A 19154-nucleotide genomic window follows, 5' to 3' on the forward strand; every position below is an offset into this window, starting at 1 on the left:
AGCTTTTTGATTAAATTGAAGGAACTAAACGGCTAAGTAATTGTTTTTTCTCTTTCATTTGTTTAGAGACAAATAGCCCATAATATCAAATTTGGTCATAAACCAGTTTCCACAGCTGTACGGAAAGTAGAAGAATTTGGTGACAGCTCAGAGGATGAGGAACACCCAAGATGTGTCATTCAGGTTGTCGCTGATGTGGAAGTGAATCCTTCAGACACTTTAACCAAGGTATGATTGATTTGAGCAATACCTGATTTTACGTTCTATATTTCCATTTATAATATTTTATGCACATGTATATATATTTAATACTTTATTACTGCAATTTTTAATAGACACACTGTCGACTGGTGAATTGAGACTAAGATCATGGGGTTAAAAGCTGCTCGATTAACAAGGCTGTTTACCAACAAATGCTTGCCATATTTTGATGAGTTCCTCTGGCATGCACCAACAATTCTACATGGACACTAGGGAATTGCCATTGCAATTAAAGAATGAAATTTGCTTAATTGTCAGATTACACAACCAGAAATGATGGGATTACCAAATTACACAACTTTGTGAAGACTCAGCACAGTTTCACATTTCCAAAATATTGTGAGCTCAATGCAGTCTGTCAGAAAATAAAGTGCTGCCTGAGCCCTGCACAACTGTTTTACATGCATCGCACATGCAGCTTCAGTCTCTGCCTTGTTATTTTCCTTTTTTAGTTCTTCCTTGGTATGAAGATCATGAAGCATCACATACACAAGACTCGTTTCCATTCATGTGGTCTTAAACACCCATATTTCTTATTTCTTTGTAGCCGGGTTGAGTGCTTATTGATTGTCAGCTCTCTCAAATAAACCTCCATGAGTTAAGACATCATCAGGCCTATCTAAATCAAATCAAAATCTGATTTTATCAGGGCAAGTTGCAGACTGGTCCAATTGAGTCACCAAGTTTGTCAAACTACATGGGAAATTTTGGGAGTGCGCCTCACCTGCCCACAGTTTGTTATGGTTGTTTATATTAAATCAGCGATTGACAATTGCTGGAAAAGTCATGAAATGTTATGGGGGCCTTACAGACAGATGCCTTTTATTGTAGTTATATTTTATCAGTATTATAATGGACCTGTATGGAAGGTTGAAATAGTCACAATTATCCAGTAACTGAAGAATTATAACCTGAGTTGAGGTGGGGATGGCATAAGAAGTTTGCCACATACACAAGTAAATGGCTTTTTGAAGCTATGCTAGGACCAAACTTGGGTTGTGTTGATGTGGTGCTGTTTTCTGCATTCAAAAGGATTGTGTGTTGCCTCCCACTCTTATGGATTACACCAGAAGGCTCTGCATCAGGAGCTACTGGAATACAATGGGTTTGCCTTTTCTCAAAGACCTACGATTGACAGAAATTCCCTTATTCATGTCTGTCTGACATACCTCTGAACAAATTCAGAATAAGATAAAAACCACACATTCAGTGCGTTCACATGCACACACACAATCAGGTTAAGGTGAATAACCCGATTAAGGCAGAAACCATTGTCAAAATGCTCCAATGTCATTAAACTGTGCAAAAAAGAGTTAAACGTCATCATCAGCCACTGTGAATCAGAAAATCAGCATGATGCCTGTGTGATAATTTTCTTGTGTTTTATAAATATGTTTAGTAAAACTGATGCTTCTGTTATTGGATTGTACACACCTCACTCTTTTCTGCTTGACTGTACAGTTTAGCCCTGTAAAGGACCCATTATGCTTCTTGTCTTACACCCCGTGCTGCTTCAGTAAGATAAATATTGCGTTAGTGTTACTCATTACTATTAGAAGTACATGGAAGAGAAAGAGAGCAGGGTGTATCTAATCTATCCTTTTAACCCTTATAATTACAACTATCAACGTAACAATAGGCTGCATGGCAATAGCTCGTGGGGAAATTGGAAATTAAGGTTAAAGCTGTCTCACTTCCAGTTAAGACTATAAAATGACATCAAAAATTCAGAATCAATGTCTCCATGATGGGACAGTAAACTTTGTGAGGTGGAATGTTAAAGGCCTGAATCACGAATTAAAGAGAAAGAAAGTATTCTCTCACCTAACAGGTTTAAAAGCTAAAATAGTATTTTTACAGGAGACCCACTTACTAAGCAAGGATCAGTTCCGGCTGCAAAAAGACTGGACTGGCCAAATGTTCCATTCCAGCTTTACAAAGGAAACTAGAGGAGTGGGAATTTTCATACATAGAACATTCTCATTTGTAGCATCAGATGTAGTATCTGATCCTGAAGGGAGATATGTTATTGTCATGGGCAACTTATTTAATTGTAAAGTGATTTTGATAAATGCTTATGCACCTAATATCGATGATAAGGAATTCATGCAAAATGTATTTGCATCCATTCCCAATGTGAACACTCAGAAAATTATAATGGCTGGGGACTTTAATTGTGTTTTAAACCCACTCTTAGATAGGACTCCTGTCACAGGGGGATGACATCTAACACAGCTAAGACAATTACACAGTTTGTAACTGACCACAACTTATCAGACCCCTGGAGGTTTCTAAACCCAAACTCAAGAACATTTTCATTCTACTCACCAGTACATCATTGCTACTCAAGAACTGATTATTTCTTTATAGATAATAATTTCTTGCCTACGATTAAATCTTGCAAGTACGACGCTATTGTTATCTCCGACCATGCACCTCTGATCTAGGAGCTGAAATCATTATGCCTAACACTCTCACCTTGCAGATGGCATCTTAACCGGCTTCTATTAGCAGACGAGAACTGTACAGAATTCATATCCAAACAAATCAGTTTCTTCCTAGAGACAAATAGATCCTCAGAGGTGTCTGCAGGAATACTCTGTGACACTCTCAAGGCCTTCTTAAGAGGACAGATTATTTCATATGTTTACTACAGGAATAAGTTAGAAACCAAGAAAGTATCAGAGCTAAGGGGCGAAATTACTAAAATAGATGAAGAACATGCCAGGCGTCCAAGCGAGGCTCCAGGAAAAGGCAGGCTCTTTATTCAGAACTCAACCTCCTGACAACTAAAGAAACTGAACAACTAATTTATAAATCAAGACATCACTACTATGAACATGGAGAGAAAGCTAATAAGCTTTTAGCTCAACAAATCTATAAGCAAGAAGTTCGCAATACAATCCCAGCAATCACCAACATGAACGAAGATAAAATCATTGACCTTAAAAACATAATGTACACATTTAGAGACTACTATAAATCCTTATATTCTACTGAGTTTAAAGTAGACAACACATAATCTGATGCATTTCTGGATACATTACAGATACCACAAATAGACACCTTTAGTGCAGAGGAACTCGATAAACCTTTGGCGCTATCAGAAATACTAGATGCTATAAAGTCACTTCAAGGCGGGAAAGCAGCAGGCCCTGATGGCTATCCTGCAGAATTTTACAAGAAATTCTCCGCTCAGCTAGCTCCCCTCCTATTAGCAACATTTACAGAAGCTAGAGACAATCAAATTCTGCCTCAAACTTTTCGCCAAGCATTAATCACCTTCTTTCCTAAACAAAATAAGGACTTATTATGATGTGTATCATACAGACTAATTTCACTTTTGAATAATGATGTTAAAATACTCTCAAAAATCATAGCTAGAAGTATGGAGAAAGTGGCAGTTCACTGTTGAAACGCTTATCAGATAAAGGGGATTATCAGAGAGGGACTGGAACAGAAAATTTCACTATATGCAAACGATATGGTACTGTATATATCAGACCCACAAAATTCTGTGCCTTCAGTCTTAACAGCACTTACAGAATTTCAAAAGATCTCTGGTCTCAGAATTAATTTGAATAAAAGTGTACTCTTTCCAGTGAATTCTCAAGCATATAATATTAGATTAGACACCCTACCTTTTATCATTGCAGAGCAGTTTAAATACCTAGGGGTTAACGTTACAAGTAAACACAAAGCTCTTTATCAACAAAATTTTGCCATCTGTATGGAAAAAATTAAGCAAGACTTGCATAGATGATCAACCCTTCATCTCACTCTAGCTGGAAGAATTAATGTTGTTAAGATGAGTATTCTCCCTAAGCTTTTTTTATTTGAAAACATTCCAGTATACATTAATGAATCATTTTTTAAGCAATTAGATTTAACAATAACCTCATTTATTTGGAACTCAAAACATCCACGTATCCAAAGAGTGACCCTACAAAGACCTAAGGCAGAAGGTGACATGGCTCTACCTAACTTTCAGTTTTATTACTGGGCAGCAAACATGCAAGCTATAAAAACCTGGACACAAACAGATGAACATACACAGGTTTGGTCCGCAATAGAAGTAAAATCCTGCAGCACTTCTTTATATTCCCTGCTCTGTGCCCCAACAAATGTAAGTTATCGCCATTTTACTTATAATCCATTAGTGCTTCACTCATTTAGAATATGGAACCAATGTAGAAAGCATTTTAGGATGGAGAATCTTTTATCTGTGGCACCTCTGCAAGAGAACCACCTCTTTCAACCCTCACAAACATAAGCAGTTTTTAGTATCTGGAAAAGATTTGGGATTAGATTGCTTAGAGATCTTTATATAGACAACATCTTTGCATCCTATGAACAATAACAATCCAAATGTAACTTTCCAGCTACACATTTCTTTCACTATCTTCAAATTAGGAACTTTGTTAAACAGAACCTGCCCGATTTTCCTCATCTTGCACCCTCCACCAGGCTGGAAAAAATATTGCTCAATTTCGAGGAGTTAGACACCATCTCTGCAATATATAAAATTATTTTACAGTCCCTCCCTTTCAAAGATCCAAGAGGACAATGGGAAAAAGATCTCTTAATCAATATATCAGAAAAGGAGTGGAAAGTAGCAATGCAGAGAATTCACTTGAGCTCCATATGCGCAAAGCATACAATTATTCAACTCAAAATTATATATCGAGCACATCTGTCTCGCTTAAAACTGTCCAAAATGTTCCCAGGTCAAGATCCAACCTGCGAATGCTGCAATCAAGTCCAAGCTTCACTGGGTCACATGTTTTGGGCCTGCAGCAAATTAACATCATTTTGGACCAAAGGTTTTAAGTGCCTTTCAGACAGCCTTGGTGTCAACAATCCCTCCTAACCCATTAACAGCTGTGTTTGGGGTTCTTCCAGATGGGCTTAAAATGGAGAAGGAAAAACAAACAATGATTGCATTCACTACACTATTGGCATGCAGACTTATTTTGCTATACTGGAAGAATCCTAACTCTCTTAAGTCAGTGGGAAACTGATGTTTTATACTATTTGAAATTGGAAAAAATCTAATTCTCAGTTAGAGGATCGGTACAGAATTTTTTCAGAACCTGGCAGGATCTAATCAATAATATTTTAGAATAAGCTCTTAAAGCACTGAGGAAGCAATTCTTTCTACATTTCTTTTTCTTCTCCATTCACCTCTATTGCCTTTTTAAACTAATCAATTTAGGTATGTTTACAAGCTTTAAGTTTTACTCCGTTGGCCATGCTCTCTTTCTTAGGGATGGGGGTTAAGTTGTTTTCAGGCCATGCTCTCTTTCTTAGGGTTGGGGGTTAAGTTGTTTTCATCCTATTTTTTTTGTAAAAATTAATTTATTTGTATGAAATGAATACAATAAAATGAATAAAATAAAAAAAGTACATGAACAATGCTTGTGTTACCCTACTGCTTTCAAGATTGTGTTACAGAGTTTAACATTGTAAATTCTGCACATCAACACAAATTTAGCAATTTCTGAAATATTGAGACAGGTTGTTTCAGCCAGGAGAAGGAAAAATGCAATCGTCTGAACATTTGCCTCTGGATATTTATACTGTGGAAATGCACAGACTGACAGAGTGTAACTGAAATGCTTAGATAGTAAATCATCAACAATAACCAGGTTAAGGGTTTATGTGGAAACATAATTTGGTCATTTGCAGAGGAAACTACCTCGGATAATCAGGTACCTCAGAGGCCAATAACCTGATTTCTCTAACCGGAATAAGGGTTTATATAGAATTTTAGAAATCAGGTTTCTATGAACAAACTGATTATTAAAGCATATGTAAACGCACTTATTTTAGGAATATATGTCAGTTGAACATCAAGAGTTTCAACAGTACATTACCAGTCTTTTTTCCAAGAATGTGCTTCCATCTAATATGAACAGTAAAAAATTGCAAGTAGTGCTATTGATGTACAGTGGGATGCAAAAGTTTGGGCAACCTTGTTAATAGTCATTATTTTCCTGTATAAATCGTTGGTTGTTACGATAAAAAATGTCAATTAAATATATCATATAGGAGACACACACAGTGATATTTGAGAAGTGAAATGAAGTTTATTGGATTTACAGAAAGTGTGCAATAATTGTTCAAACAAAATCAGGCAGGTGCATAAATTTGGGCACCACAAAAAAGAAATGAAATCAATATTTAGTAGATCCGCCTTTTGCAGAAATTACAGCCTCTAAACGCTTCCTGTAGGTTCCAATGAGAGTCTGGATTGTGGTTGAAGGTATTTTGGACCATTCCTCTTTACAAAACATCTCTAGTTCATTCAGGTTTGATGGCTTCTGAGCATGGACAGCTCTCTTTAACTCACACCACAGATTTTCAATTATATTCAGGTCTGGGGACTGAGATGGCCATTCCAGACCATTGTACTTGTTCCTCTGCATGAATGCCTTAGTGGGTTTTGAGCAGTGTTTCGGGTTGTTGTCTTGTTGAAAGATCCAGCCCCGGCGCAGCTTCAGCTTTGTCACTGATTCCTGGACATTGGTCTCCAGAATCTGCTGATACTGAGTGGAATCCATGCGTCCCTCAACTTTGACAAGATTCCCAGTCCCTGCACTGGCCACACAGCCCACAGCATGATGGAACCACCACCATATTTTACTGTAGGTAGCAGGTGTTTTTCTTGGAATGCTGTGTTCTTTTTCCTCCATGCATAACGCCCCTTGTTATGCCCAAATAACTCAATTTTAGTTTCATCAGTCCACAGCACCTTATTCCAAAATGAAGCTGGCTTGTCCAAATGTGCTTGAGCAGACCTCAAGCGGCTCTGTTTGTGCTGTGGGGGAGAAAAGGCTTCCTCTGCATCACTCTCGCATACAGCATCTCCTTGTGTAAAGTCGCGAATGGTTGAGCGATGCACAGTGACTCCATCTGCTGCAAGATGATGTTGTAGGTCTTTGGTGCTGGTCTGTGGGTTGACTCTGACTGTTCTCACCATTCGTCGCTTCTGTCTATCCAAAATCTTTCTCGGTCTGCCACTTCGAGCCTTAACTTGAACTGAGCCTGTGGTCTTCCATTTCCTCAATATGTTCCTAACTGTGGAAACAGACAGCTTAAATCTCTGGGACAGCTTTCTGTATCCTTCCCCTAAACCATAATGGTGAACAATCTTTGTCTTCAGGTCATTTGAGAGTTGTTTTGTGACCCCCATGTTGCTACTCTTCAGAGAAAATTAAAGGAGGAGGGAAACTTACAATTGACCCCCTTAAATACTCTTTCTCATTATAGGATTCACCTGTGTATGTAGGTCAGGGGTCACTGAGCTTACCAAGCCAATTTGAGTTCCAATAATTAGTTCTAAAAGTTTTGGAATCAATAAAATGACAACGGTGCCCAAATTTATGCACCTGCCTGATTTTGTTTGAACAATTATTGCACACTTTCTGTAAATCCAATAAACTTCATTTCACTTCTCAAATATCACTGTGTGTGTCTCCTATATGATATATTTAACTGACATTTTTTCATAACAATCAACGATTTATACAGGAAAATAATGACTATTAATAAGGTTGCCCAAACTTTTGCATCCCACTGTATGTGTATAGATAGTTTTGTGTGTGTGTGTTTTGTTCTTTATTTGTTTGAGGGAAATAATGCTGCTATATATTTCCAGTTATAATTCTACATTAATAATTTACAGCTTCATTTTGATTATTGGTCTTTCTTGCATATGTAAATTGTAGACGGAAAAGGATTATGATTGATTAGTTAGGCGCTCTTTTTAAATACGATTACGTTGTTGTCAATAGATCTTGGCTACACCTAAAGAGGCGTTTCAGAACATGACTTGTCTTAACCTAAAATATAGCAGCACTCCTAGCTGCACGAGATAAGAAAGCATGGTTGTAGAGTGTTAAAATACACAACCACTTTAAAGTTAGGGGAAAAAAGCATTTCCCTGTGTGACAGGTCCTAGTTTCTGCTGATTCATGCTAATGAGAGTACCAGGTTGTAGGAGAAACTCCATGAGTCCTTGGATCTTTCCAGGCAGATGTTAACAATACAGGCAGCTCTGGTGGTGAGTCTGGTTCTTTGATTTGCACAGAGCAACTTTTACATGCAACGTAATACCTGAAAATCGCTCACATTCAAATGCATCATTTGATGGCAGTAGTGTACCCTTCTTTGAAAGCACTTTTTTATCTGGCTATGGTTCTCAGCAAAGAAAGTCCTGGGATCGATCTGGAAACATTATAGAAGATAAACCTGGCTGTTAAACCTACACACTGTATATGGGGCCTCACGATATAAGGATCCCTTTGGAATTTGTCCCAGCTCAGAATTCTTTTTGTGTTTATATACGCAAGATTATTATAGATTATGTTCTATTGTTGCTTGAGTAAAAGTAGAAGTAGCCCTGGAAAAGTGAAACTACCTAGAAGAGAAAATATAATGGGTGCTGTAACCATACTGATTCAATTAATTTAAATTGTATCAAAAAGATATTTAAAGGGTAGTACTAAGGTGATACAATGTAAAAGAAAAAATATATATATCCAAGTAAACATTACAATTATAAATAGTGTGCAAATGTAATGGAATAGAATATCTATGTACTGTAAGTGCAGTGTGCTGATTTGCTGTTTAGACTTGAATGATATTGCGGTAGCTGAGATTCAGTGGAGTAGAGTTTGTGTTATAAGAAGAGAAATTTGTGGTGGCATGTCCAAGTTAAGAAGTCTTATGGCCTGTGGAGAGAATCTCTTCCTGAGCCACTCTGTTCTGGCCACAATACTCATAAAACAGTGGCCTGATTTCAGCAGGTCAAACAGATAGTTACTAGAGTGAGATGAGTCTGATGATTCTAGCTGCGCTAATCCTTCATCTCCTGGTATAAATATCCTGCAGAAATTGTAGACCAGATCTGGTGCAGCCACCTGGATCACTTTCTATATTTCCTTAATGTCCTATACTCAGCTGTTCCCAAACCAGGAGGTAATGTTCTGAGTAAAGGCACTTTCTACAGCACCGCAGTTAAAAGTTCTTAGGACCACTAGAGAGACCCAAAACATCCTCAACTGTATCAGATGGTACAGAAGACACTGCCTCGCCTTTTTGAACTGGGCTTGAATATGTTCAGTCCATGCCAAATCCTCGGGGATGTGAACACCCTTATATTTGTAGCTGCTCACCTTCTCCACTGTGATCCCATTGATGTTGACTGTCTTCTGCCAGAGTCCACCAACAGCTCCTTGGTTCTTCTGACACTATGATGACAGGTTCTCCAACCCCTTCATTCTTGTTGGAGATGAATCCCAGCACCAATGTGTCATCAGCAAATTTGACAACAGATTGTATGTTGCCACGAACGCACTGTATGTTGCCACGCAGTCATGAATGTAGAGGGCATAGAGCAGAGAGCTGAGTACACAGCCTTCTGGGTATCCTGTATTCAGTGTGATGATGCTGAACTACCAACTCTCTCCACCTGTGGTCTCCCTGTGAGAAAGTTGACAAAACAAGCACACAGGTGGCTTCCCAGATCCATCTGCTTGGTGAGCAGTCTGTAGGGGATAATTGTATAGAAAGCTGAACTGTTATCAATGAAATTTGGTATTAAAAAGGTATTTTATGACAATAGAATAACAGATGTTTAAAATGGGCTTCATACTTCTGAAGAATATTCTTCTTCTTCTTCTTTCGGCTGCTCCCGTTAGGGGTTGCCACAGCGGATCATCTATTTGTATTGTTGTCCGCATATTGATTTGGCAAAATTTTAAAAATGCTAAATGGTTTTAATGAATAAATGATTGATACCAGCTACGCTTGCTAGTATAGCGGTCTTCACTTTCATCTCACATTTTCTACTGAAAGTCAAAGTGTCAACATGCCATGTTTAAAAGACCAGGGGCCTCATGTATAAAGCCATCGTAGAACTCGCACTATAACATGGCGTAAGCACAAAAGCCGAAATGTGCTTACGCACAGAAAAATCCAGATGCAGGAATCTGTGCGTACTCCAACTTCCACGTTCTTCCGCTACATAAATCCCGATCAGCGTGAAAAGTAACGCTTGTGCACGCGCTTTATGTAACGCCCCAACTCCTCCCAGAATTACGCCTCTTTGAATATGCAAATGAATATAAATCGCCCTTAAGCTCAGCCTTCTGTGAAAAGACAATGGGAAAAGCATGGGGGAAAATATAAGAATTTCAGCGAATACCAAGTGGAGGCAAAGGAAAAAATACTATTTGTTTAATTTAACCGTGGTATAATCAACAAAAGGAAGTTGATCGAGTGACATAGCGTGTTGGAGAAACTTGAAAGCTCACGTTCACAAAATCACACAGTGCGGAAATAAAAAGAAGTCACATATCAAAGTCGCCGTGAAAAGGCGAGTTGTAGCCCACTGTCTGAGTGTCATATGAAAGTTTATTAGGGTACAGAGAAAAAAAGGCACACAGTGGGGAAAAAGCACGAAATGTCAACTTCAATCTCGACATTTCCACTTTAATCACATACTTTATTTTGTCATTAAAGTAGAACATCATAAATTTCATCTTAAAATCGTTTAATTAACCAGTTTCTCAAATCACATCGTAATTAAAGTAGCACGTTAAATGCTTTGTTTTGTATTTGATCTTCTATGTGCTCTATGTGTGTGAATCACTACTTGCTTCTTAAACCGGCTCTCTTCCTCCAACTGGACACAGAATCCATTACATTCGTGATATTACAGCTCTCTGAATAACTAAAATACTGAGATGTATACGTGATATTTTTATGATGATAGGAGTTAAAGCACATTATTAAACATGAGTTTCACGGTGCAGTGATTGTGTGCGACCTTCGATGAAATAATTTATTGCAGCAATACTCAGGGGTGGGTCTAGGCTTGTGGTGGCACTGGGCAGAGGAAGAATCGGTGGCTGCTTCGCCCGCCCATGGAAGTAAAGTAGCTTATGCACGGTGGATGGCCACGTCCATTGCAGACACTGCATAGCCGCCTCGTGCTCATGACACAAGCATTTAACTTTTGCCGAAATTTGTTGCTGCGTTTTTAGCTGTGTTGTTATTTTCTCTTTCTGTTTTATATTCAATATATATTGACATAGCCGCCACAGCAGTCCTTGCTTTTCTTTCCCCAAGTAACCGATCGCCATACAATCAGCTCTGTAATAGACGTTAAGCCATCTGTAAGCTTAGCGCCGATTCTTCAAAACGTTTAAGGAACATTGAAATATCTTCATAGTACATGTATAATTATTCTATCCTTCACGACACTCCCAGTGAAGAATATAGATTATTTAAATGAAGTTAAAGTTTTATCTGTATAATATTATAAACATATTTTGCTGCATTTCACCTTAAAAATGATATCGTCATCATATGTAAATACGCGTCCGTACAGTAAAGGCTTTGAAACGTTTTGCTGTGGCTGAGGCAGCGTGTGCCTGATGCTGTATACCGATAATTCCCTTTCCGATCAGCTGCTGCTGTGATTCACACTCAGATACAGTGATATAAATACTCCGAGTGATGCAGTGAGAGTAATATGGAAAAAGATGATCCGCTGTGGCAACTCCTAACGGGAGGAGCTGAAAGAAGAAGAAGAAGAAGGTGCAGTGAGAGTAACAACGCTAAAGCAGTTATGGTATTTGGAATACTATGGCTATTCCCTGGACCATTATATTGTTACAAGTTAATTACAATCAGATGTGTTACACTAATAAACAATATGTGGTTAGTTTCGGTGTATTTATAAAGCCGCGTCAGGAAAATAAGGTGTAACCACACAGGAACAGTAGCATTTCTTTGACGCTGGGTGCCGCCAGTCTGCAAAACCAAGCGGAGAACTTGCGCACAACAAGGTATCAGGTACCGTGGAAAAGTGCGTGGCTTTACGCCAAGTGTAGGTTTTATACATTGCGATTTGAATGTGGAAAAGTTCTTACGCAACATTTCTGTGCATACGCACCGTTTATACATGAGGCCCCAGGCCACTTAATCTGTAACAAACTTTTGCAGCTCCTCCTGAGGAAATCACAAATGCCCAAAGCCCACTTTGACACATACAGTTCATCCAGTGCGTCATGGGTCTTCCCTTGGATGTTTTTCCATTAAGCTGTTTCTGATTTGCTCCCCATCTGAGGAACTTGGGAGGACATTGTAATTATATTTCCAAACTACCTCAATTCAGAGAAGAAGCAGTTGAGGGAGGAGGGTCGTATCCAATCACACAAGGCCTTTTTCAATAGAGGATAGTAGAATGTACTATATTAAAGAGAGGCTTAATAAATACAGCAGATTAATTTTTATCACAGTATTTTGTGGGCGAAAAATGTATGCGCTTTGTCACACTGCACAGCTTTTTCAGTGATTTTCTTTCACTTCCAGTTGTGTAGTATAACATTCCCTTGTGACTAGACATAAAACCAAACAGGGCTGGGTTTGTAACAGTTTGTTGGGCTGGGATCCTGTGTATGAGAGAGTTTGCAGCTGGTGAGTGTTTAGCCAGGAAGTACAACACATACAATGTCTACATACAACTCCACAAAAAGAAGAAGAACAGAAAAGAGTAGTTGTAGTCTCAAGAAACCCAGTGAAATGGGTGTTCTGGACCACACAAACAGGAGAGGCTTGTGGAACTATGGAGCAAACATAATTGTGTATTAGACTTTTCCTGTTTGTCATACCACAACAGAATGGATGGGGAAAGAAAAGATGATCTATGTTGATATGCTGCCAAAATGTGTCAACATCACAGTACTTTTGTGGTACAAGGGGAAACTGAAAACTGAGCTGAGAAGTTGTGAGGAAGCCGTGCAATCTGCCATTACCTACGATTCATAGCCATGTAATATAACAGCCTCAGTGCAATGAGATCCATCGACTACAGTCATTTGGCATGACACATTCTCCAACTCGCATTTGTGTGGTGTAATACTGACCCAAGACATATTACTACTTTTCTTTTGGAAATAAAAAAAATAATATTTTATTAGTGCTAGTTAAACTAACTTAATTAGTGTCATAGATAAACTTAAAGATACATTTATTTCAAAAAAATGTTATAATTGGTATAGTTTTTGTAGTGTGTTTATGAATATGTAATTTTACATCATGTTTTATTAATTATAACATCTTATATTGAATTTTACAAGTCCACAGATTATCCAAAGGCTAGCTCTTCAAATGAAGAAAACAATTGGAACAATGGAGATAAGAAGGTAATAATATATTACAAAACTATTACATTTAAGTGAAATATGCCATTAGCTACACAAACATATATAACAAAATAAAGTAATTCATCCCATCTTACATTACTAAGTGAACACCTGCCCTCTGTCCCCACCCCCATTCCAGTCTAAAACCAGAACACAAAGTTCAAAAGTTAATTTGTTCATAGAGAAAAGCTTCAAGCATGGAATTTTCCTGTAAACCTTCTCTTAGCAAAAATGGCCTTTCTCATGAAACATTGGCCATGATTTCATTGTGAGAAAGCTTCTACAGTGAGCCGGAGATGAGACATTTACACCCTTGACACTATGCCCAAGTGTGGCAAGTCTACATATTGCTAAATCTGTCAAGTCCAGTACAGGTTTCTTAAAACCAGGAAAAGTTACTTATTGACTCAATAAAATGTAATTACAAATTCTTCTCACAGCTGCACATTTTTTTTAACCTTTAAAAGTGAATTCCTCTTGGGAATCCGTGTTAGACTTAGTGATAATTTTAGTTTTTTGTGTGTGCCTGTTGAACAATAACATTATGTAATTCCAGTTCAAAATACTATATTTAGCATATTACTGCCATCTTCTGGACAAAAAGGATCACTGAAATGAGCCTTAAATCATTCCTCAACAGTGATCATACTTAAATTAACAAGATAACAGTCTCAAAACTCCTTAATTCAGCTCAGGGTTGAATGTCTTTTGCCTATCCAGAAAACACCAGGCGCAAATCAGGAAGCAACTATAGGCAGGGCATCAATCCATTGCAGTATAGTTTAGATGCTCTGAGATAACAGATTTGTAGATCATAGGTCAATTTGAAGCATCTGTTACTACTCTGTGGGATTCCTCAGAAAAGAAACCTGGAGGCCAGTGTCTTTCCAACATTCTGTCTTCTCTGGAAGCATTAAACTACCCAGTTGCTCATTTAGAAATCTACAAATGACTTGTGTGTAAAAATAAGCCACCAGTCAAAGTAACTTGTATAGTTTTGAAATTATGTTTTACTTTTTTTATGTTCATGTACATGATAACATTTTAAATGTTGTATGGTGTTGTGCTTAATTTAATTACTAGCCACGCTACTTGATGAAGACAGGCAATAGAATAAATTTAAAAATATTTCATATTTCTTGCCATACTGCGTTTTCACTATTTCTCATACATTTTTCTTCGATATCCTTATGCTTCTAAACTTCTCTTTCTCGGTGTTCCCTTTATCTGTCTGCTTTTTTCACTACCACCAATGGTAGATGGGCCCCTGTTACCTGTTGTGAAAACAGCCCATCTTTGAAGAAGACTCTCAGGGTGCCTCCTAGACCTTTACTCTTCCTCATGTGTCCCAACCTCTCTTACCTGGCACTTCCTTTTTTGATTGCATTATCAGAGACAAACTGACCAATCAGACTGCTCGGAGGGATTGGACACACACACACACTGACAGTAGTGTTTTATTATAGGTATCATAATTGTAAGTGTAGTAGTAAACATGTGTAAGTGCAAAGAGTTTGTTTAATGTGAAGAGTGAAATTACATTGTAAAGCTATTTGATTGCTACCTGCAAGGAGTTTCTCAACCTTTTTGGTGTCTTCACATTTGTCATAGTGGGGATGGGAGTTTGACCTTTGGTGATTTGAACACAATCATCAGAGCAGCAGGTGAAAATGCCACTGCTATTATAAACAATGGCAACTCACACTGGTTAAGAAACACTGTTCTAGAGTGTCTTAGTTCTTCATTCGTGATGATCAATTTTGTAACCTTGTCCCGTAACACTTATTACATCTGTTGTAAGTCGCTTTGAAAAAAAAAAAATGTGCATGATAAGCAAATAAATATGAGTCCTATGGGTAGAGCTGCCACAGGGGGGTCTACTATTAGAAGCAGAGCAATCTGATTGGTCAGTGTGGCTTTGGTGATGCAATCAAAAGAGGAAGTGTGAGTGTTGGAGAGATGAGGAGGGGAAACGGCCTAAGAGGCATGCTGAGAGAGTCGCCCTCAAAGACAGTAAGTATAGAACTGGACAGGAGGTGAGAAAGGCACCTTGAACATAATGACAGAGTCTGAGAAGCAGGCTTTATGGGAGCATGCTTGAGAGAGGAAGTGCCAGCGAAGAAACGTTCACACACATGCTGATGGAAAGGAAAGGTGGTGAAGGTTAATGTACGGCAAGAGTAGGCAATTATTTTTATTCTGTTGCCTGCCTGTGACAGGTACCGTGGCTGATATTGTTTAAATACTTAACACAAGAGTATTATTAACACAAAAGTATTATTATCTTAATAATATCTTAATAGTATCTTATCTTAACACAAGAGTATTATTATCTGGTTTAAATCTCACAATGTTACTAATTTTAAGCTGATTTTCGCTAAACTGCCTGCCTTTACAAGGACACATTTTATTCACTAAAACCATGCTTTAGTTTTGGGGACACAATAAATGGCACATTTTTAGTATTCCCTTGTGCCAAGACTCTCCACTTCACACCTCATTTCTCATGCCCCAGAGTGACGTCAGTGGAATACTGCAGGCAGGCCCTTCTCCAGAGATCAGCAGTGGACCTAGCAGCCCTCATAAGTTCTGTGAGATTATTTCAGTAAATAGAAACAGCAGTCTTCAAGTTTGTCTTCACACTTTTCAACCTTTGCCAGCATACAGTGCATTGGACAGTATTTACATACAATACGTAGATTAGTCATTTATCATTGCTTTGATAGTATTGTATTATTTTCTTTTGCAGGGGGCTCTCCTCAGATCTCCAAAGCCGAAAAGAGCATTATCCGTTGGTGGCACAATTGAATCCATTAACCTGGATGCAGTTCCATTTTCTGTTTCACGCCTGGATAATGCTGCTGCTAAGCACAAGTTGTCGGTGAAGCCGAAAAATCAAAGAATATCCAAAAAACACAGACGACTTACACTGGTAAATGCTTATTGAATTTTTGAGTTTTGATCTTTGTTCCATCATTAAACAGGAACATTTATATATATTATTCTGTATGATAGTACATATGATAGCAATATGGATATCACTTTTGGTTTTGGCATTAAATTTCTCTAAACTTGTAGAATAATATGAAGTACCCAAATTTACTAGTGGTAAGTTTCATTTAAGTTTTTTTTTTTTTAGGCTTATGTGAAAGTATGTTTGCAACCAGGCCCTATAAATGATAATGCAGTAGGATCACAAATAATTTAGCAGAAGGTAAAGTATAGTTCACAAGTTTTGAAAAGAGCCCATGGTAAGCAAGAGTAATCAAAAAAGTACAGAAAAAATAGCATAGCAAAAACCTGATCAGTGCAAATAGAACAGAATGGGATGTTTAACCAAATTCAGTTTGTAGATTTGAAAACTATTGTGTTGTTAGGAGCTGTGAAAAACAGCCATGTATTAGTCTTTGAGATTTTTATATATTGTTTCTTAACAATGTGACATTGAAATATTGAGTGGTGTAAAAAAAAATCAAATATCGAGAACAAAAAATGTAACCCTTAAGCATTAACTGACTTTGTTCTGAAATAGCTAAATAAAATGCATTTCAGGGCAGCCAATTATTTTTAAAAAATTAATTTCAAATGTATTGACAAGCTTAAAGATTTTACTGAAACTGTTGCTTATGTTTGACCAACTTGCTGCATGTTGCTACTATCTCTGGTGCCATGATAAGCAAGTAATGCTCATCCAAAGCAAGGGCTTACTTGGTATAACAACTTTTTTAAGTCGAAATTATTTCTTCACAAACATGGGTATATGGATTTGCCGTGGCAAAATGTGCTCTAAAGTTAAGCATTTTCTAAAAATTAAAAAATATCTTGCCTGCACTGGCTCTTTACAATGGAGGCTATGGTGCACCAAACACCATTGAAAAACAAAAAATGGCAAAAGTTTTGCTATACATAAACATACCGTCTGTGTTTCTGACACGTTTGTGGCAACAAAACGACTCTGGAAATAATCATTTTACAGCATGTTCTGGTACTGTTTTTTTCGTGGTAAGGATATGTTTTCTATTCACTTGTGCAAATTCTCAAATAATTTTGGAAGTAAATCGAAATGAAAGCAACCATGTGACACAAAAAGTTTGTTCTTTTGAGTAGAAACCACACCTCATGTGAAAGGTTTTTGCATAAGAAGACTTGAGTGCTGAGCTATCATACACAACTGATCTTTTAACATGGCTGAGTCTCATGATATTGGTGTTATTTTGTTCAAAAAGGACACATATAAACTATTTCTGGGCAATATAAAACATCTTATCACAATATTTTTTCTGTATCAATCAATTTTGATTATTATCACAATATAGTATCGCAGGTTAGGTGCATTGGCGATTCTTATTTGTCCCTAGTGTGTGCTTGGTGTGTGTGTGTGTGTGTGTGCGTGCCCTGCGGTGGGCTGGCACCCTGCCCAGGGTTTGTTTCCTGCCTTGCGCCCTGTGTTGGCTGGGATTGGCTCTGGCACACCCCCATGACCCTTTGGTTAGGATATAGCGGGTTGGATAATGGATGGGTGGATGGATAGTATCATACTACTGTTTCCATTATTAAAGAATATCTATCCTGATATATTCTCAATAAACAATTAAATTAAATAATATTATTAAACAGATAAGATTTATTTTGGAGAACATTCCTTAACAATTGTGGAATGATTCTGATTTTCTAGTTTTCAGAATGATTGCACTTACAGTAGCAATTAACAAGGCAGTGTAGAAAAACTGCTAAACAGTTTAACAGTACAAGTATTATAAATTGCAAACATAACACAATGCAAACCAATTCTGCATTACTAGCTGCAATAAAAATCTACCTCTGTTCTCTAAACTCTCAGGTAGAACAGCAAATAAAATAATTTGGTATCTTTTTTGTTGTTTTTTTTTCTATAAAAGCAGCACTCATTTTCTCTTTTACACTACAGATTTTTTACTAAAAAGACCATCATATTCACCGACTCCGACTTGGCTTATACTCATTTGCTGGTGACAATGTTGCCTGCTGTACTAAAAACCCCTTTTGATGGTGAACTGGTGGCAGGGATACAGAGGTAGCACTTGGCTAGGATTCTTAATTTAGGAAAGAGAGTTGCATGAATCTTCCACCATTCCAGAAGACTGGCTTCACTGTCCACACAAGGAGCTTGGATGTAGTTTTTCAGTTTATCTTCAATTAATTGTTGGTCTGTGAGTCCAGCTGCTGCCACATAATGGGGTTTCTTGAAGAAGCTGCCCAGTGTCATCTTCTGTTTTTAGGCCGGTGCTGGTTCTCTTCCCTCAGCTTCTGTTGTACTGACAGAGCTGTGGACTGGATAGTATTTTTTAAGGTGGCAGAATAAGTTTGTTGTATTAAATTTTGCTGGGACCTGTCAGCTGCATACCTTGTATGCTGGCTTTATTTCTGCTGGAAATTATTTGATGTAGCCAAACCATTTCCAAACTTTTGATGATGCATAAACTTTTTTTGTTATTATCTCTTCCTGAGCAGTTAACACATTTTTCTTCTCAGCTTCACAGCTGCACAATATACTTCCAGAACACCCTATCATGTTTCTCAAGTTTACAACATGGCTTCTTTGTGGGGATGGGCAAATTTGCAAAACGCATTGCTGTTGTGCTGGTGCTTTGCCAAGCCTGCATGCTTTTTAATAGGCCACAGGCATCGTTTGTCACA

At 37.8% G+C, this 19154-nt stretch overlaps 1 protein-coding gene across 2 annotated transcripts in view; it reads left to right on the forward strand.

Moving 5' to 3' along the window:
* Positions 1–19154, forward strand: part of cracd (capping protein inhibiting regulator of actin dynamics) — a 310383-nt gene that overhangs the window by 253102 nt on the left and 38127 nt on the right. For both annotated transcript variants that reach the window (XM_039750891.1, XM_039750890.1), the window contains 3 exons: positions 67–228; positions 13413–13478; positions 16228–16410. In XM_039750891.1, coding sequence (XP_039606825.1) covers positions 67–228; positions 13413–13478; positions 16228–16410 — 411 coding nt within the window. The remainder of the gene's footprint in view (positions 1–66; positions 229–13412; positions 13479–16227; positions 16411–19154) is intronic.

This window comes from Polypterus senegalus, chromosome 4 (assembly GCF_016835505.1).
Source record: "Polypterus senegalus isolate Bchr_013 chromosome 4, ASM1683550v1, whole genome shotgun sequence".
Classification (NCBI taxonomy): Eukaryota; Metazoa; Chordata; class Cladistia; order Polypteriformes; family Polypteridae; genus Polypterus; species Polypterus senegalus.